The sequence below is a fragment of the Diuraphis noxia genome, unplaced genomic scaffold (assembly GCF_037042655.1).
Source record: "Diuraphis noxia isolate RWA-SAM2 unplaced genomic scaffold, SU_Dnox_SAM2 contig0002, whole genome shotgun sequence".
In the NCBI taxonomy this organism is placed as follows: domain Eukaryota; kingdom Metazoa; phylum Arthropoda; class Insecta; order Hemiptera; family Aphididae; genus Diuraphis; species Diuraphis noxia.
The window spans coordinates 61,689,727-61,712,300 of NW_028301712.1; the positions used below are offsets into that span (position 1 = coordinate 61,689,727).

The 22,574-nt window shown below is 38.1% G+C and overlaps 2 protein-coding genes across 2 annotated transcripts in view; one reads left to right on the top strand and one right to left on the bottom strand.

Moving 5' to 3' along the window:
* The window catches only part of ds (dachsous cadherin-related 1), a 136,130-nt gene that overhangs the window by 36,923 nt on the left and 76,633 nt on the right, over positions 1 to 22,574 (top strand). The gene's annotated exons all lie outside the window — the stretch shown is intronic.
* On the bottom strand, positions 13,730 to 15,463 carry LOC107164119 (uncharacterized). Its single transcript, XM_015511816.2, has 2 exons — positions 14,813 to 15,463; positions 13,730 to 14,707 (listed from the first exon to the last, which is right to left on the bottom strand). Exons 1-2 carry the CDS (start codon positions 14,985 to 14,987, stop codon positions 13,875 to 13,877), a joined length of 1,008 nt encoding a protein of 335 aa, XP_015367302.1. The 5' UTR covers positions 14,988 to 15,463; the 3' UTR covers positions 13,730 to 13,874.

Sequence of the window (22,574 nt, forward strand, 5' to 3'; positions counted from 1 at the left end):
CAACAGCACTGCACTGCTGCGGAAAACGGTTTATCTATAAATTACTTAATACGTGAGATGATCGCAGATAGCTATACGGTCTGCACATGTGCAGTGCAGTGTGTAGGTATATTATATATATAATAATATAATACCTGTATGTAATATGTGTCGAGCCGCGACCGCGCGAAGGGCGACCGACCGTGTAGCAGTGCATCGCTGCCTATATATATATATAAGTATAGCCGATATAGCAACGTGGTCGTTTTATCCGGTCGCGTAAGAATGCAACGGCCGCGTAATCGTTTTCACACCTATACGTTATAGTGTATTCCTCTGTGTGTGCAATGTGCAGTTTGTGAGCGTTTATCTATATAGGTACATCTGCACGCGGCGACATTATATTCGTATATGTACTTATATATATATTATTAAGATGACTGGTGCAACGCGCGTCGTGATGAAGAGTTTTCGGTTCGTTAACGAATTTTTTATTTTCGTCTTTCCTGTAATATGTATCACTTGGCGATATACGTTTCGCAGTGCGTATACACGTATATTTTATTATACTATACATGTATATTATGTATTTAGATCGATTCCGGTTTTAATATATCATATTATTACCTACCTATATATGTATGTACTTATATATGTATATATGTACACGCGAATATAATATGGTCGCTGCTTGATCATAATATATACCTAATAATAATAATGAAAAAAAATTTGCGATATCTTCGCCGCCGAGTACGTAACTAATAACATTCGATAGGAAAATAATTAGAAGCGTTCTAATGGTAGGGTATGCGAAACGGTACACCGGCCTTTCGGGCGGAGGACGAGGTGGCGGAGATACAAATCCAATCACTGCAATATGATGTAGTTGTTATTATTTAGTGGTATCCGCCTCGGGCTTTCCAATCTGGTTTTTAATGTAATTTTTTTCCTCTCTTTTCGCCCTACGCTTCCTCTCACCACCCGCAGCAGCTGCTGTAGCATCATCGTCGTCTTCGTCATTCTGCAGTAGTTTGGGTTATCAACCATAATTATTATGTCATATATACGTGCGAATATTATAAGGCTTCCCCTCAAACCTAACCGAAGCATCTACTCTATAAGCCGAAACAAATTGGGCGGTTTCACTGGTTTCCTATTATCTTAACAATCGTCATGCGGAGATAATATATGTACGACTCGCGTATAGTTTGTTACTGTTTGTTTTTCGCCGACCGTATAAAGCATAGTTGGTGATGCTGGTGCTTCACTCGATGTTGCGGGGAATAATAATAGATACGAAAATCTAAAAAACCTTCCAAGATTTTTTTTTATACTTTTCAACTGCTGCGATCGCGGTTTTTACATGACATACGCCTAATATTGACTCCACACCACGTACATACCAGGTATGTTGTACCTATACGTACGCGTGAATCTATAGTCGTGTGCGCATATTTTAATATTATGGCGTATAGTTCGCAGCCATCATCGCCACGGTCTTCCGGCAGCCCGTCGTCCAATCGTCGCCAGTTCGGCGGCAGTAGTCCCATGATAATACCTAATATATTACATGCGGGAAAACGGCTGCGACTCGCGCGTGAGTCCTATATCATGGATAATACAATGGTAAGCGATGGACGGCGGCGGTGTGTGTGCGCGTGCGCGTGCGGTCGGCTCGCGGAGGTATTTGAATAAACAGAAGAACGGCTCGGCGGCCCCGGCGGCGCGCGCGGACTCGCGACTCACGAACTATAAATCCTGATAACCTTGAAGTGTCCGTGTGCCATTCGACGACGTATTACACACAAACGCGCATAAAATATATGATATTATATATACCTTTTTTTCGTATAATATACGCCGAAAAGCCTCGTCGGGTTGTCGTCTGCGACGCTATATATTATATGGGCATGAATTGAAATATTATATTTTCCGAGGTTTTACTTTTCTACCCATTAATTTCACCAACGTTTTCTCCGCGCCCGTTCCGTTTCCGATCTGTCTCCACGGTCCTCCGTCTCGACAAGTCCGTAGCCGTCGGCGCGGTCGATATTATATTATCATATTATAACGCCGTTGAAAATAAAACGCGGGTGCCGAATTGCCAATGCCGACGATTACATGATCACGCGATGACCATACATGTTATATTATTATTATAATGAAGCATTTGCTAAATTCGTTTGCGGCCACCTTCGTCGGTTTTTTCTCCCCAAACACGCGTACCTAATAGGTGTTCCTATACATTTATAGTGGGATAATTTGCACGGCCGGTCGCAGTAGCGATTTCGACGTGCACGCGAATCTCTGGCGTGTTTCGCGTTGATACACAATATCGTTATTTTAATAGTATTATATTGGCGATCGTTGTTCGAGGGGGTGGGAGGGCATAACACACGTACGGTAGCCGTTCCGGTGGTAAAGCTGCCTCGGGCGGCTGCTGTGGTGTGACGCGATCCGCAGTTCTATACACGCGTACACAATAATATACGACACGATAATGCCGACACGTCGTAATCGTTTCGTTATTCTTATTACTCAGTATACTGTTACTAAGTACGAGTGGGTGTAATATTATATCACAACGGTATTTATAAGAATAAAAATAATACGCTGCTCTACATCGGTGTATCTCGGCCTTAGTGTGTATACCTGGGCCACCTGGCTCAGTTGACAAGACTATACATATATACTGGCATCGCGGTGTACTTCGCTCTGTGGTTACTGGTTACCTAATTCTATGTCGATGAGATGGGCGATCCGCGCTCGTGGTGGGTTGAATGCATAGCAGTGACAGCACTTGAGTACTCTGCTAATACCAATTAGTGTATTTTCGACGATGGTTCAAAGTGTATATACTGTCTAAGCTTCTATGAGAATAATCGCTAAAACTTTCTATCTCGCATAATTTATGAGTAAAATAACCTATAAACATGAGAACATTGCCTTTTGTTGCACATTTTAAATACCTATACAAACAATTACCAACTAAACATTACGAATGATATAGTATAGTGTTCAGGCTATACTGCTATAGTATAGCATCACGCTATATTGATATTTATTTTGTTTTTGTAATCAATGGCCATCCTATGTATATGAACAAACAATTATTTGATATTTGATATAGACAAAATGAAATAACGTGAGATCAATCCGTCGAGTAGTTTCTATAAGATTAATGCGTTCAAACCCACAACTATACTATTCACCTTTATAATACCAAATAATATTTAGCCGGTCGTCGTTTTCGGTTCTATCGAACGATCTAATGACACCGAATGAACGTATGATGTTTTTGCGACGAGAAAAGAAAAAACCGTGACTGATGACTGTACCCCTCACCTGCTGCACCTATATATACCCCTACAGACTACACTAACAGTCCGACCGCCGAGTAATGGGTTTTTGAACGGACTAAAGGTGCCGCCGCGCCGCGTTAATCGCTTTTAGTAAGTTCATTATATTTGAAATATATATCTATATATATATTATGTATACATGAGTTGCCTATATGCTACCTACGTCCGACCTATTTTTGGTCGTTAAAACCGCTTCAACGACGAGATAATCATTTCGTGCGCGTTCGTCCCACCCACCGGCGATTTCTACTCGATTGTAGGGTGCATATATATCACCCCTTTGGATAAGTACATATGCTCGATCGGTGCCCACGGTTGTTATTCAGCCCCCGTGATGATATTACGTTTCCTAACACGCCTGCGAGCGATTGCGTTGCAGCAAGGTCTACGGGACTCGTACAGGTTGTTGATGTATAATAATATTGTGTAGAGATATTTTGTCTGTGCATAATATTATTATATATGTGCACACTCGTTCTCTGCCGCCGACCCAAAGCAGATATCGACCATGCCAATTTGTAGCTACATTGTTCTTTGCCCTTGAGCCGTATACGCGAACATAAATAAACAAAATCTTGGATAGGTTCGCCTCTTCACGCACGCGTGCAGCAGTCGTTGCGGTCATCGCTGCAGACGACCATCGTCGAATCGTCGTTTCGGCCGCGTGTAACGAGGTAAAAATAGATAAATAATAATAAAAAACCATTTAAACCGCCGTCGAACACACACACATTTACAATATGTTACGTGTTATGGGTATTTTTCGGCAGTAAAAACTACTGCGGTGGAATAGTAAAATCAATTAAAATTCGTATTATTTTTATTCCCGCTCACCGCATCACGAATGAGAAAAAATACTACCTACTACTTCTATTACTAGGTAGTATCACTACTACTACTACACGGTACTACTACATTCGGATGAGTATACATATACCTTTGTAAAGTATATATTCACCTGCATATATATACACGACTATACACGGCTCATGGTAGCGGTGAGGTGAAGGGGTGGGCGTTCATAAATCTCGCAGATCGATGTGGTGTCTCGAGACGGAGAAAAGATGAATATTACATTATTTATTATTACTATTACGGGAAAGCAATATTGCCTAGCCCGAGCATTACATTATGCACACACTGAGAGTACGGTTACGTGCTCGCGCGTCCGGCTAATCAACACGAGCACAGCGTATATATGCGGCGCACACTCACTTATATTATTGTGTATAATAATATAATATGAGAGACAACGACGACGACGATTATTATTATTATTCGTCTGAGGTATTTGGCCCAACTGCCACCGCCGCCGCCTCGTATATACGTTTGGCTATTCGTTTATATAGTAGCTGGAGGCTGACTATTTCACACTTGATCTGCAGCGCACCGCCTATACATATACCTCCTCTTCGCACATATGAAGTACGCGTTAATATTATATATTTGTTATCTAAACGCACTGCACGGGCACGCGCGTTACAACTATTACGCGTCCTCGTTGCGTTATTATATACGCACGCGCATATAATAATATTATAACATTATACCCGCTTGCCGGCCGCTGCACTCGACCCGAGTCGAGATAATATTATCAATTTCATAATAAACATTGGGGACTATATGCTGTGTTTTCGTTTAAATACAATCAATTATGACCATAATATCTAAATTGAACACCAGTGTATAAGTCTACGCCAATGTATCGATGCATACACAGTGACGATCTTAACAAAAATCTATGGGGCAATTATTGTCGAACAAATTTACTGACTGCTGAATGTGAAAGTCTAATATTATATTACTGTCGGGTAGGGAGGTGTCACTGCCACACCGACCCTCTTGTGGTTCGTCACCGACTCTGCGTCACTGTATCATTTTTCTCTTTCGTGTTTCCGCGTAGTGCATGCATTTTTAATCATGGGTGCTGCATGTGCACTATGGTCGTATTATACGCTTCTGCCTTGCTCTCTCTCACTCTCTCCCTTTTTTCTCATACACTTAAATTTTTCTTCTCGTTTTACACATTAAACACGCGGGTAAATTCGAACGTTAAGCACCCGTCGCGTATATGCGTATGCGTATAATGATCGCTTTTCGACAGCCCGACGGCGGCGCTGGCTGGTGTTAAATTAATAAATAACGTAGACGACTTCGTATCGTCGTTTTAATGAAAAAAAAAAAAAAAACAATATATTATTGAATATTACTTATAGGCGCGAGCCCGAATAGTGTGAATATAATATAAGACGGCGGTTGCGGTGGACTGGGACGAAGAGCGAGAGAGAGTGTGAGGCGGCCGCGTCGAGTGAGACGAAGGCGGCGACTCGCTCGGGCGTTAAGGGGAATCCGGCGCGGTGGAATGCAATGCGTTGATGTGGAATGCGCGCTCGGCGGCGGACACGCAACACAACCACGACGTAGGCAGATGTCCGAACCGGCAACGGTGCGCGCGCGAGCTCTCATTTGTGTGTGTGTGAGTTGACTGTTTGTGGACGCTGTCACACCAGTGTCGTCGCCTCACATGATCGTTTACTATTATTATTATTATTATTATTATTATATTTTCCACCGAACCGGCTTCAAGATATATCATAATAAAACTTGCTCGCTGCAGTTAACTATAATATAATATAAGTACCTATTTAATATCTTCGTCCACTTGGTACTATAGAACACAATAACATCGCATAATATATAAATATATTTAACTTTCAGTGGCCTCCCCTAATTTCTAGTAGTTTGCGAAGGGCGCGAGGTTTATTCTCATATTCGTTTGTAATGTCGTGTTTACGTCGTGTGAAAAAAAATTAGTATACGGCAGTGATGCTGAATAATGCTATACAACCAACTTTCGGGTTCCTAAGGTATAAACTTGTGAAATCTAACTCTGCGAGATGTCCTTAAATTGCATAACGCCGACCACCCTAACCGGAGCGCGGGGATGACCTAGAGACCTAGACATTTTCCGGTCTTTCGCCGGAAAAACTGGGATCGTTACGTTATATATGTTGATCAAATAGCATGTTTGCGTTCTTATAGTAGAAATATTCGGCATTGAATTTTTGCGAATCATTATTTGGAGTGGTACTAAAATTAAAACTCTCCCCTCTAAGAAATGTGTACTATTTTCCGTTTTAAATTTTGTGTGTGCACTCGAGATGTTCTTTTTATTATTTAAAATATGTCGCAAAATTCATAATTTTACATTTATAAATTCATAATGTAAGGTAATATTCATATTAATTTAATTTAGTGTTATACGCCCCTTATACCTGTTAATAGTAAATCAAGCTTCAATACACGTATCGTATAAGTATATCATACCTATACGTTATCTCAAGGCCACTCATGACCTTAGGTAATAGCCTATTCCGCAGAAGCTCATTAAAATGTCTCTTATGTAATAAAAGTTTTGTGAATAATAATAAGGCTTAAAATAAAATCAACTCGGCCATTACATCCGTCCATAAAAATTTAAATTTAAATACAGATTCGCTCTCTGAGTTCACAGAAAACTATTAATGATCCTAATAGGAATATTAAAAAAAAAACTGTAAAAGCCCAAATAAAAACAATTAATTTATTCTTTGAATATTTAAATAAAAATTCTAAAACCCAGAATCAGATCACAAAAAAAAACGATTACAGCGAAACAACTTGTCGGAACCACCAACCGTTTTGAAAGATTATCTCATAATGACTATGATGTCTTTATTTTCCGGTAACTAATAATATCAAAATCTCAATACCTACAAATTCTGCGAGAGGCGGTGTATTAGAATTAAGCGAGCTTATGGAAAGGATAATTATTTTTGCGAATCCTCTATTATATGTAGTATTACACTTGCTATATGTAAATTATTAATTCAGATCGTACATATATATATATAGTTATATTTCAAATAAAGGTAAAACATTGGAAAGACCTTTGGTATAAATCAAATTGTCTTCGCGGTTGAGTGTAGTAGATAATATGATATTCAAGCGGGTTTTCGGTTAACGACTCGTCTGTTATAATATTATTATTAGATACGTGAATTTGTGTCTGGCTCACGCGTTTTTCGGTAGTCGACGAGACTTTCACCGGAACACCTCCCGGCCGCACGCTACACGATGTGGTGACCGCGAGTCGCGCGGGGGCGGTGGCGGCGGCACACGATTATAATAATATTAACGGAAAAATTAAAAATAACCAGTGACGAGACGTGCAGCAGCCGCGCACGTACGACGAGGGGTGGTTACGAAGGAGCTGCTTATAGTATACCTTAGACTAACTGCAGGTACAAAATATCTATTTAATACACAATACAGCACACGCGCATTATACAATAATTATTATTGCTTTGCTATTGTAGTATAATATATTATATGTGTGTTGTGTATATATAATACATATAAGTGTATGAATATAAACGCTCTTTGTATAGGTAGCTCATCTATGTCCGTTGCAGTGTATCTGCCCACACGATGTTATAATATATAAGTATAATACCTATGTAGTATATTATATAATATGCTTTATTGTATTTACGTTTGTCTCCGTTCAAAGTCCGAGTATACATGTATAATAATAATAATGATATGCTCAGTACGTATTATTATTATATATCGTGTGTTTGTATGTATGTGTGTGTGTCCACCGCTGCCACTGCGAAGACTTGGGCGCGCGATGGAGGGCAACGGCGGCAGTGGCGACTGCGATGGCTGCCGGCACAAGGATTTGCGGGGAAGAACGCGGCCGTTGACGTAAAGGGTGGGAGGAGAGGTGGAGGGTGGTTGAATGATCCGCTGGTGTGGTAAGGGTGAGGTAGTGGGGTCACAACAAACCAGAATCGGGTGTATGCAGCACTGCAGACCGCTGCCACCGCCGTCGTATCCATTACACCATTATGCTAATATTTTCAACATCGTTTTCATTTGTAATGTAACCAAATGAAATGCGAGATAAAACGTATACATACTCGTCGCGTATTTATATACAATAATATTATATATCTGCGTTTTGTGCGTGTGTCCGCTAATATACGCATGAGTGTGTGTGTGTGTAATATTATAATGTGCATTATAGTGTGTGCGCGTTGCGAGAGAGCGCGCGCGTGGTTCAATGAGCTTGCGGTCCCGAGGAGACAAAGACCGACTGCTGGACATGGGTGCACCCCGCGTGTGAGTTGGAACGAGACCGACCGTTGTCGTATTGTTTTTTATTTTATTATTATTATTTCTTTTTTGTATATTATATACGCATCGCGTACACGCGCAACGGGTATTTATATACGCGCGCGTGTGTGTGTGTGTGTGTGTGTGTGTGGTGTACATGCACATTACACACACACACTCACACAATCGCGCGCATAATATGTAATCCCGTCTTGGAGATAAGTACACCGTATGTAAGTTGGCGGATCGCGGTTTGTGCAGTGTGTGTCGAGTGTTTTTTACCTTTATTTTCTCCTCTTTCGTTTGGTTTTTGCCAAGGAGCACTGACTGTAGTCTCTGTCTCCGTCGCTTATATACATAAATATAATAATAATAATAATACCTATGTGCTGCAGTGTGTGTTTTTTATTATTGTTGTTTTTATTATTATTATTATAATGCCATGCTGCAGCGGGTGCAGTAGTATATTATAAATATACATATATATATATATATGTGTGTGTGTGAGTGGAGGACAATTGAAAATGCCCATTTTTTTTCTCCAGTTTTTTTATTCGTTCGTGATCAACAATTGACAGCGTAGTAGAACGGCAGCATCCGACTTATTCTATATATTACGTATTATATTATCTAATATGTATATTATATTATATTCCCGTCGTCGTTCTATAATAATAATAATAATAATAAATCCCAGAAATAGAACCTGTAGAAATCGATTAAATTCGTGTTCGTGTAATTTATCGAAATGCACGTATAGATTTTTTTTCATCAATTTTAATTTACCGCCACTATATTATTATTATAACCGTGCACCACTCGTGATGTTCTATGCATCCCGTATTATATATGAAAATGGCACACGATGCATTTATGTGCGTCTGTGTGCGTGCGTGCGTGTGTATTAATAATGAATAAAAAAACAACAAAAACCGGAGGAGCGAGCGCACACCCATACGCACACATACACACTCACAAATACATAGGTAGGTACGTGAACAGCGCAACTAATTAAAGAGTCCGCTTGCGCATATTATTTTATATAGAGATAGATCCGATCCACGTCGGTCGACGGTCGTCTCTCTCGTGCCCGCGTGGACCCTGTGTGATCCAATTTATTTTTATGGCCCCGGTGCGCGCAAGTTTAAACGTAATAATGTACCTAATGAAAAAAAAATATATAATAATAATAAAAATAAAAAAATGAAATCGGGCTCTGCCAGTCGCGCAGTCCGATTAAATTATCAGCAATTTAGTATAAATACATTTTTTCGTTTATTTTTTATTATTATTTCATTTTTTTCTCACCATACTTTTAAGTATATAATATTGTATATACATTTTACTCTACTACTACTCATTCTTACATATTATACACTACCGCTACGACATATACTGGTGGCGGCGCGGCGGACACTTGATGCAATTTGAGTTTCAGGCACGTTTTTCGTTCGCACGTGGTCAATAATCGTGATTCTGTGTGCCGTGTAATTCTATAATATACTGCATAATATTCTGTATAATATGATAGATTGGTGGCTAGGGAATTTGTTAATTTTTTCACAAACGGCTCGCGCGTAATATATTATATTATTATATTATACGGCGGAACCGAACTATCGCCCCGCGACGACTATATATATCTTCTGGTGTTTTATAATATGTCCGCTCCCCACTCCCGGCGATGGCGTTTAACCGCGTTACCTTCTTTCCGCGTGTCAGACTTGTCGTTTTCGACGCCAACATTGTACACACGCACTGACGCACTGCAGTGCGAGTGGTGACAGATTTTTCGAGTGCACCTTCCCCGCTCTCAGCCGCCCGCCGCTTCGCACGCCTTTTTATTCAGAGCCGACCGGGCCCCTCGTGATCGGGCGCGCGCGCGCGCTCGCACTCGATACGTCCCGCGGCGAAGGACAATGATCAGGTGTTGTGTTCGCCCAACGGGCGGTCGTCGTCTTATAGCCGTCGCAGCTCTCGCGTTTTCTGCGTATTTTTATATTATTCCACAGTATTATACACGCACCGAGCTATTATTTTCGGTCGGGTCCCTCGAGTTTTCTCTCTCGCATATTGTTCATTTTAATGTCTATTTTTTTTCCGCGTTCGTTTGTCCGGGCCTGCACGTTATGAGAGCTTGTTGTGAGGCGCGCGCGTGTGTATCGCACATTATAAAGTGTGTATTATGCAGCTGGCGCGCGGTGATGGATGTGGTGCGCCGAAAGGAACCGAAAGCGGCACTCGAAGACCTGCAGCAACAGTACCTCTGTGTACCGCGGTATTAATCCTTTCCGACAAACGTAGGACGCCGCCACTACCTATATATATATATATATATATATATATATATATCCAAACACCGGCTGCACAATTTTTTAACACACACTCTCTCACACACACACAGAATTATGTACATTACACGTACACCGCCACAAAAATGTAATTGCACATATCACTGACACTTTTTATAATATATAGTATGTACATATAACTTGAAATGTGTACATTACTAGTACGAGTGAGTGGTAACCCCCAATTTTTGAGTTCCGAGTAAACGCGTACAATACGAGTAGTTTTGAAAACGGAAATATCGCATACCGCATAATACAATGATGTTTGGTGACCTATATTAGGAATTGACATTTCATGTTTGGAGTATAGGTTCATTTGTTTTCCATAAACTATTCCGGACACCACGATCTACGATCGAGCTAGCGGGAGGTTTATTGTATCTTATTATGTATAATTTTCTAGGAATAATGGTTTTAACAAAATGCGCCCGTTCGAAATTTTTTGGATGAATGTTGCAACAAAGTTTTGTGATATATATTGACGTGACGTTTCATATATTATGGAACTTCTACTCGAAACGGGGCCGGCTTATTTATTTTTTGAAATATTTGAATGAACACCTAAACCACATTATTTACCTCTACAGTTGGTAAATATATGTAGACGCGTAAACACTGCCCTGCTGCAGGACTGGTCACACGAATATAAATAGATAATTATATTGTATGGGAAAACAATACATGCGAATGCTACGACAATGTTCGTGTATTATTGGTTCGTGGCGTAAAATATTGCTCGGCAAAATATTCGGTATGACGGTCACGTATAAGAGGTGTACCGATGAAGTTAAAACATCCGTTTCGTATATTATTAGTTATTACTATTATGATTATTATTACTATGGTTTTCTCACAATGATCGTGTGAACAGAAGCGTATGAAAACTAGAAAGAAAAAAAAACGTCGTTTCGAATATATGATGTGTACATATATATATATATATATATATATATATATATATAATATATACTCGTGTTTGTGTGTACGACAGCCGGACACTATTTAAATATTATTTTTCAACTCAATCGATATTTTACCTCATCGTGCGCGTGCGCGCGAGCTCGTGCGTCCGCAGCGTAACATATCAACAGGTTTTATAATCGCGTCGATAACGATCTGAGACATCGCGCGCAGTTTACGTTGATCGATTGTCGATACGATATCATAAACACTATAATATACCATAATACCTATACAGTTGTATGGCATACCTACAATCTACATACCGGGTATACCGATTTTCATTTATACTTTTTTTTAATTTTACGAAATAAAACATTTTTGCCGACAATTTGTGCACATAAATCACATTGTACACGTTTATTTATTATAATATCTTTTATCTATACACCGTAGTAGTAATTATCCGGAAAGTATTCCATTCATGCGTGTATAATATCGAACACGCGCGATATGATATAATATATTATATACTTTTTTCGTACAAGCATGTATTATACATACGACGACGTACGTAAACGGTGCCCCGTCCCCTCCCACACATCAATACCCAAAACATAATATTATGTATCACAATATTGAATATATATAGTATAGATAGGTAGATTCTCGGAAACGATACGTGTTTCCGATCTGCGGTGATATTAATATCGGTCGAAAATCGAATACGCCTATTACCGGAGACGCGTGTCTTTGAACGCTACAGGATGTATACCGCGGCGGCAGAGTTGTTGAACCTCGCGATATTTACGATTTATACAATATTACTATATGCGCTTTATGGATGCCAGTGTGTAACGTGCAATATATTATTATGTAACATGTTAAGTATATATAGTTTTACAACCGGACGATGATAGCATACCTTCCTACCATATATTATATTATACCGAACTATAATGTGTATAATATATTATTTATATCTTATATATGTACATCATTACCCATATACAGGGCGATTTTTTTATCATGAACCACTCATTATTTCAAAAAGTATCAATGTTTTTGAAAATATTTTTTTACAAAGTTTCATGTTGTTAAAAAAACAACGTTTTTATAAAAAAATTATATTTTTTAATATTTTTTATCCTTATAATTTTTGAAGTTTTTTACTTTTTTGAATGGCAACCTAGAGTTTTAATTTCATATTCCAAAGCAGAATATTTTTCTAAGTATTTTGATACGTAAAAATCGAATTTTGGACGAGTAGTTTATGAGTTATAAGTATTTAAAGTTTTGATTGGCGGAGTGGAGTGGTACGGGGTTACCCCGCAAAATGTTTGTCCACTACTCCGCTTGTCTAAACTTTAAATACTTATAACTCATGAACTATTCGTCCAAAATTCGATTTTTACGTATCAAAATACTTAGAAAAATATTCTGCTTTGGAATATGAAATTAAAACTCTAGGTTGCCATTCAAAAAAGTAAAAAACTTAAAAAATTATAAGGATAAAAAATATTAAAAAATATAATTTTTTCATAAAAACGTTGTTTTTTTAACAATATGAAACTTTGTAAAAAAATATTTTAAAAAACATTGATACTTTTTGAAATAATGAGTGGTTCATGATAAAAAAATCACCCTGTATAATGTAATATAATTTACTGTAATTGTAATTATAACAATCTTGTGGAGCAGTGTCTGTGTGTGTGTTATAAACACATTATTATTATATCCAAGTATTCCAAGTACATAGGTAGTGGTATTATACGCGTTCAGCGTTGTAATTAAAAACTGGTAAAGGTTTCAAAATTGATTTTTAATCTTTCGCGTTTTATTACAGTGCACTATTACATAGGTACGTAAATGCACTAGCACATTATTATTATGCTGTAAGTGCTGGACACTTCGTTTTGGGATAGATACACTATACGTCTATAGGCACATCATATTAATATTATAGACACTGGCTCATGTAAATAGGAGTGCGTTTTTATTCACAATGCTGATAAGCATATCACATACATAATATTTCATTGTATACTATATTATACAAAAAATCAAAGAAAACAAAAAAATAAAAAATCGTGGGTCGCTATAGATTCTAAATAAAATATTAAGATGGTTTATAATTATTTCGATCAAGTGTATATTCCACATCTTCTTCAGTGCTGGTGTCGTTATCATAACACCACGACGATGACCCCGGACTCAAATCGACCACTTCCTGTTTAACTTGCGGTGACCCGTGCTCGACATCCAGTTTTTGATTGTGATTATGCTGCAGTTGCTGAGTAGACGACACAGCCACGTTAACTCGCGGGTTTCTGACGTTTGACACCTGATGCAGTTGGCGTGGTCGAGGAAGGATGTGATTGGTGATCGCCGCGTTTAACTGCTCATTCGTGGTCGCAGTATGGGGATTGTTTTCCACTTCGTCAAACTTGATCTGGGACATAAGCTGCAGGACGCCGATCTTGAAGTTGATCTTTTGCTTTTCGTTCATCGACTTGATGGTGGGTAACAGCGAAACTATAAACGACAAGTCGCCGTCTAGCTGGCATAGCGCGTTCGTGGCCGCCTTGCCCGCGAAGTTGTTGAGCAAGTCGGCGTGCTGTTGTACATCCGGTTGCAACGTTTCCGGTCTTTTGGCTGCAGTTTCCGAGGGCGCCACCACCATCGATGGTGCGTTCCGTGATGAGCCTTCGCCGAGTAGCGTATTTTTACGCATTTTCTTGCTCACCGATAAACCGGCTCCGTCTTCGGCTGGTCGAACACCGCCACCTGATTTTGTATCTTGGATGAAAGGCATCAAAAACTGTAGGTGATCGAACAGATAGTACTTTTTCCTGTGCTCGGGTAAGCGTAATGTCTTTTTAGGTTTATTGCCCTTGACATCCTTGACGAACGAGTCTTTGATGTTTGTCCATTTTTTTTTAACATCGGACACTGTGCGGACAAAAATAGAACGATATCATTAGTAAATAGTTGTAGAAGATAAAACAACAATAACGATACAAGGACATGAAGTAATAATAATTATGTTTTGTTTACCTCTATCGCGTTTATCAAAAACGCCGAGTGTGTGCCAATCGGAGTAAAGATTTCCAGCGATCTCCGTCCACATGTTGGTCAGCATTTCCTTGTTGAGATGGTTCACGTCAGCCGTGTCCCATATGCACGACCGCTTGCGTATCTCATTTATGAGTTTTTCCGTGAAATAGACCATATTAAAGTCGTTCGACCGGTGGGTGAAGGTTTATTATGGCCAATAATACCCAATACCGAATGTCGTAAGTCGTGTTATTATACTAAACTTAAACTCGGAGACGTATATATGTGTACGACTGCCGTAGTGATGTAAATAGATATTAATGACAATGATGATGATAATTACAAAAATGACAAGCATAGCCGGTGGAAGTGAACGCGAGTGTGCGCGAGTTCGTGTACGACCGTTGACTGCGGTCTAAATGGCAGTCGACCGTCCCCGCGCGGTACGAACGGAGCGAAAACGGTGACGTGCGGGTCTCCGGTATCCGCCGGACGGGCGTAGACCGTTCGATAAAATGCTATAGCAACATCAACAACGATAATAATAATAATAATATTACCAAATGCGTGTACGGTGCTCGGGAGGGTCTGACGTTCGGTCGACGGGTGAGGAAGAGGAAATGACGTGCCTGTATGCGGTGGCGGACGGTTCCGGCCGGCCGTGCGGCGGCGAGACGGGGGCAGTGGAAAACGGCCGGTTTGACTGGGTTGATACGGCGGATGCCCGCGTTCAAAACATCCGCCGGTCGATTTCGTCGGTCCTCTCTCACCGCCGCCATCTCCGCTGGTGATGCGCGCTTCTCCACCAGTGGTGCCTAAAGTGTGCGCGGCACCCACGGCGCGGTCTGATGGACCGGAAGGCTTTGCAAACCCATGGCGATGCGGCTGCTCGCGCCTGTTCTACCTGCGATCGACTACCGCACGCACGGCACACTATATCACGGGACGGACGGACGGACGGACAGTAATATGCGTATACATAATTGCCGTCTAATATTTTTTTTCTACAGAGCTGACTTTGCGTTGTTCGACCGATAAGCACAATCGTGACATGCTCACGTATTCCATGATGTTTCAAAAGGGCTTAATATGATAAATAAAAAAATTGTTTTCGGGGGAAGTGGGTAAAATATACAAAAGTTTCATCCCACTCACTCCCCCCTCCCAACAAACGTAACCAAATCGCAACACTGTATCGTTGTCGTTATTAAAGTTGACGACAAAGACACAGTACATCTGTTTATCTAAATCAAATCTCAACACGCCAGAAGTTATTTCATGATGATAAGAGGTGTCGGAAAATTTTAATTAAGTCCTGCACGCGTTGATCACTGCAACAGGTTGAAATTCGGCATGCTAATGAGTCATTAAATCGGTTTATGCACCGCCACCTTTGTTAACCGCCCACCCTCTTCACGTGTGAATTAAAGTAAAAACACTACACGTTCGATCGGCGCAATGTAATATATAAAATTATACATGCATTATATATATAATATAATGTATTATTAATGGATAGGTATTTATATTATATTAATAAAATATTTAATTAATTAAGTATTTTTTGAATATTCGCCATCCAACCGTTTTTTACGGGTAATTAAGTGATTGAGTATGTATAGGCGTATATAGGTACGTGAACAACTGTTACTGTTTCTATAATATTATTATCACATAATATGTTCTTAAAATACACATGCCCGTCGTTTGGTTTTATGATAGTAGAGGAGTGACTCAAATTATAATTACTCGCCATTCATAGACCTACCTAAAAAACAAAATCAGTTTATTCAATAATTTTAGATTTAACTATTTAAGTGATATAACCATTATAACCTAAAGGAAACTTATCCCGACCCTTCATTACATCTATACTCTCCCACCCCTGCACAGTTAATCCACACTCTGTCGTCATAATATATGTTAGCTATTTATAGTTTTCATATTGTTTCATTAGGTATTTACTTACCACTCCGAAGAGTACTCGTAGTTTAGATTATTTTACTCATACATGTATTAAAGCAATTCGATATTCTAACAGGATTAAAATTATATATATATATATATATATATATATATATATATACAATTCCCGCGCGTCGTGGTTGGAAACACGCGGCGGTGCGGTCCATTACCTTCCAATTTCCATGGCGGCTCTCTCACTAAACACTCGCAGACACGTTGGTACTTTTGTGATGTACAATTCATCACGATTTTGACCATATTTTTGTAAACAATCCTACCTACAAGATCGTCACCACAAACTTAATAAAAATTTGAATTCCGCCAACCATATCACAACTGATCTGTAACCTAGCCGCTTAAACGTATTTAAGACCCTGATAATAAGTTTTTATTTAAAGATTTCAATACTTCTGTATTGTATAATATTAAAATCACTCAAATAATCAAATATTTTATATTATTTTATATTATATAATATGGATAGACAATAAAAGTTTAGAATATTATTTTTTCCTCTGTCTCGTAGTATCGGTTAGGTTATATCGTAGGTTAGGTAATATCGGTTATACTACAAAATATTTGTAATATCATATATAATATAATGTACTCACTTGGTATCATGACGCGTATTCTGCAGTTTATTGTAATTTTCCTAACGAGCTGTCGGAAGTCTGTGTGCGTTTTTATCATCTTCTACTATAGTATATTTTTATATTAATATATAAAGCCACTACATTAATACATTCGTATCGGAATTTTCATATTATATTATACATCAATACAAAATATGTGGCACATTCTTCGATATTATACGAAGACCGCGACAAAGACAACGATAATATTAAAATGTGTGTGTGTGTGTGCAAAACACGATTTAAGAATATATTTGTAACGTTTGGTGTGGCAAGATGACGAGGGGGATATTTGCGAGGCGCTCGGCGTAGGCAAAACCGCAACGTGCCAGCGTTTAGTGTCGCCCGGACGACGGTGGCATGATATTACAATATTTTTATTTATCGCCGTCGTTTACCCGTTACAATAATAATAATAATAATGATGAAAATAATATTGTTTGGGTGAGTGGGAAGAATCGCCTCTTTAAGCTGCAATACATTATTATAATATCATTATATACGCCGCCTTTGCGTGCCCGGTTTCCGTCGTCGACACTACAACCGCCGCAAATGTGTCGTCGTCGACGGCTCCGGGTCGAATCGTGCGACCATTGTCACCTGAGCTCGCAGCAATAGCGACGAACGACTTACATTATATTATTATTATTGTTGTTGTTGTTATTGTTGTAACGCATATGCGCGTGCGTGGGTATATAGCTGCTGTTATACCCGGGAGCGGTGGCGGAGATAAAGAAAACGCAATGAAACTGAAAAAAAAAATAGAAATAACTTCGATAATATACATAAATACATAATATACACGTATATAAGTATAGTTTAAGGTAAATAAAATCGTAGAGAATAGACGGTTGGTGCACGACGGCGGTGGAAAGAGGAATATAATATGCGGGATATAGGCCCACGGGGTGGGGTTAGGGGAATTCGCTGGCTATGTATTCATGCTTATTCTATTCTCTCATTTAAATAATACATACTATAGAGTTATAGCCGTTATAAGTTTATATACACGATAGCGCCGTATATATAAACGAGTACACGACGACGACACCTCTCGACCATCGAGGTGGAAATGTAGTTTTTCGCTGTTCGTGAAATTCAAATAACGGCTAACCCTCCTCGTACGACGCGACAACTGCAGCAGCTATTATCACGTTCTGACCCCCGACGCCGCATTTATAATGTGCTGTGCGCGCCGACTTTATAATTTAAAAATAGTATTCATATATATATATAAAATATGTAGTTTTGTGTGTTTTTATATCGTATATATAATATATAGCTAAGCATATTATATTATACTTCGCGTCAGTATAATAATATAATATTGTATTTTTTCATTGTGAAGAGTATACTTAATGTATACGCGCGTGTGCGCAGTGCGAGGAATTTCGATTCGTTTTTCCGCTCTTCCGTTTATATATGTTCACTCTCTGCATTCAACCTCTCGACCGGGATTCGCACACTGACGACATTACGCGCAAAACACACACACAAATAGGTTTACGACATAATAAATTCACTCTTGAGCCGTGCGACCCCCTCATAGTCATGCAGGAGGGGGGCACCTATTATAACAATATTATATTATACACCGTGGTATACGTTAGTTAAAAATTCAGTGAAGTATTCGGTTCGATAGCCGCAACGTGTGTCGCATTCCTCCCCTGCCGCAGTAGGATATAATAATATGTGAATAATATCATTCAACGATTGACAGCCTTTTAGAACTGCAGTTACATATGATACATGTCGTTACAGGCACTTGCACAGTTGCACCTATATATAGTATCCGATCAGAAATGTTATAATAATTTGTTCGATCGCGGCACGAACGACCGGCGTAAGGTATTATCTATATCACGCGCGTCTTTTACATATCATAATAAATAATAATATATGATGTACAGTGAGATCACGATTTCAGGTAAAATGTAGGATGACCTTGTATTGAAATTGGTTTTTGAGGGAGAACCTAGGAGAAACAACACATTAAGTAAACGTTTTAGAACTTCAATCACTTTCTTATAAGTTTTATATTTTTGTAAATGGTAACACCTATATTTTACCACACGATTTGGGTTGACCGATTTTTTTTTTAACCAATCTGACTCCCATAACTCTCGGAACTAAATTATAATGTATTAATGTGTTAAATAACAGAATAACAGTCACCACTCAAATTAAAAAACAAAAACAAGTTTTTTTCAAAATATTCCAAACCATATTATAACTTCCTTTATATATCAACTGCAGTGGTTTTAATATTTATAATTAAATTCTAGGTATCGAGTCGTGTAAACCCATACAAAAATGTTAAATATTTTGACATTATATTATACTGCTGTAGGTATATCATACAAATTCATATTTAAATATCACCGTATAAATAGCCGGCCGCATTGTGTGGTGAGTATACACGATTTACGAATTGGTCGCTCTTAAGTGTGTTTGGTTTGCTCGTGAACCGCGCAGTGATGATGTTATCATTCGTGTACATTCAGGCAGTGTTACACACATATATATATATATATTAATTTAAAACCGTTGCGCTGATGATTCGTAAAAATATCCTGTGCAAACACAAATCTTCTGTAGGTATACGTGTAGTGTATAGTATTATACGATATATATAACATATACACACACATATAAACTCGCGTCGGGCGAGTATATATGCTCACATTATTACGTTACACATTTATATATGTATATATATATATATATATATATAATGTGGTGGCTGCGGCGCGGCGCTAATCTGTCAGTCGACTTGACGTTTATTAGACGTGTTACATTTTTGTTTTATTGTTGCGAGCCGTTTCGAATCGTCCTAATCGAGCATTCGAGTGTGTTTGATCCCCTGCAAGTACGGCATACAATTCCCCGTATGGCTGCAGTGTGTGTGAGTGTGTGTATGCGCTTATATATAGTGTCGGCAACACACCTCACACATAATATATACACATCACCGCAATGACGGCAACGCGAACGGGTTTGGATAATTAGCAGAAATGAAGAGAAGAGAGTAAAGCTGCGCGCGCAAAGTACCGCGGCTGCTACAAAACGATACATGATAAATTAAAATACAGCCAATGAAACGGATTTGTTTTGTTTTTCGACGATTACGGTATTATATTATTACTATATATAGGTAGGATCCATTTCATACTCACGAAATAATATAATATGTGTATAATATATTTTGTCAAGAGGACGTTGCACATTGCGGTATTCGTGTAGTCTCCGTCTTAAGGAGGCTTAAAACATAACAAATTTGTCATGCAATGTGGAATTTTGTGATGTTATTCTAAATTAGACCTAGTTATCGGAATTTTAAAATTGTAATATTTTACTGGAAATACCCGATCATAATAATAGTCGCTTTAAAATCAAAAATTAATTATTCACTCTGTAATGATAAATAGCTAACAGCACAGAATATTAGTTTCTACCAGACGAACATTTGACTAGTCGTATATAATAATATATATACCTACGTCCTACATGTTTTGTATAAGACAGAGACAACGCCGTCATACTCGCACTTTGCAGGTGTGGCGTCGTCTTAATCTACGCTTGTGTGCGTTTATTTATATTATATGACATTCATCAAATTGTGCGTATATCTCTGACATTGTTCGATCGGAACACATACATAATACATATATATATATATATAATGTGTATATATTATATATAATTGCAAAGAACCAATCATAGTCATAATATACGAGTAATAGCGTTCACGCGATGCGCGGCGTTCTAGGAATGTATATTCGTACACGATTATAGAGTTAATTACTGCAAGCGCGCGCTGCTATTATATATTATATTATTAATACTATATGTTATATTATTATAATGTAAGGTATATCAAACATCATACGCCATGGTGTTAGCCTACGTACGTTCCGATGTTGATATGTTGATGACGATGCGAAGATATAGTAATGATAATAATATTATTAGGTTAGATAATATATCGTTAGCGATGTATATAAAAGCCGGGACTATATTATTATTAAATATTAATCTATTATTGTATATTATTCTTTATTGGATGTACATTGTACATAAAAATCTCCTATTTGCTGGGCCGACTCGGGAAAGAAAAACCTTTGTAATATTGTGTATCGTCGTAAAGTATAGTAGGTACCTTAAGTGCATTATTGTAATACCGACTGTGTCAATCAAAAATCTATGAATATTTTTAAAAATATTTTTCATAATTATAAGTCATTAAAAACAACATTTTTACTATTTTTACTGTCAAATTTTTTTTTTTACTTTTTCGTAATATTTCGACGTAAATAAATCGAATTTTAAACAAGTCATTTATTTAATGATTTATAAATTATAAAATATTATTTAAATTTTAGTTTATCGGTTCGAATGCAAATCGCGACAAAATAACCTTATAGTAGTGGCCCAACATATTATATATTACAGGCTGTATAGCAAATAATATTATAGAATAGCGTTGTCATATATATTTATATATAATATTATAGTTAATAAAAACCATTCCGAGGTTGGCCGTAAACCTCCGTGGTAATAATAATATATGTCTTTGAGGCCGCGACCGATCGATTACAACCGCGCGACGTCGGCGAATATTGTTTAATGCTTGTTCGTCTCGCTCATTCGATCGCCGCAGTTGTCATATCCGTCTTCGGTGCATTACAAAAATTATTTTTGAAAAAATTGATCATTATTATTATTACTATTATTGTTTTTGTTTTCAAACGAAACTCGTAGGTATTACTGCACATCCCTTTAATAATAATAAAATAGTAAGAAGAAGAAGAATATTTGTACAATCACATTGCACTTAGTATTTATAATATGTATAATAATACTGTAGAATCTATAAAATGCATAATCGATGTCAATAGGACATATGTACACTCGAATATGATGTAATGTATGCGATGGCGTTTATAATTTTTTTTTTATTGATTTTTTCGATTACTAGTTATCCGGCTAATATTGCGTTTTTTTATATTCATATAATAGTGCGGTCGAAAAACGACACCCGTGTATAATTTATATAAAATAACTCAGTAAAGAAAAACACATAAATAAAATTAAAAAAAAAAAAACAACACATATAATATACATCATCACGCGGTGGCGGCGACATCCAATACGACAGAACTGCG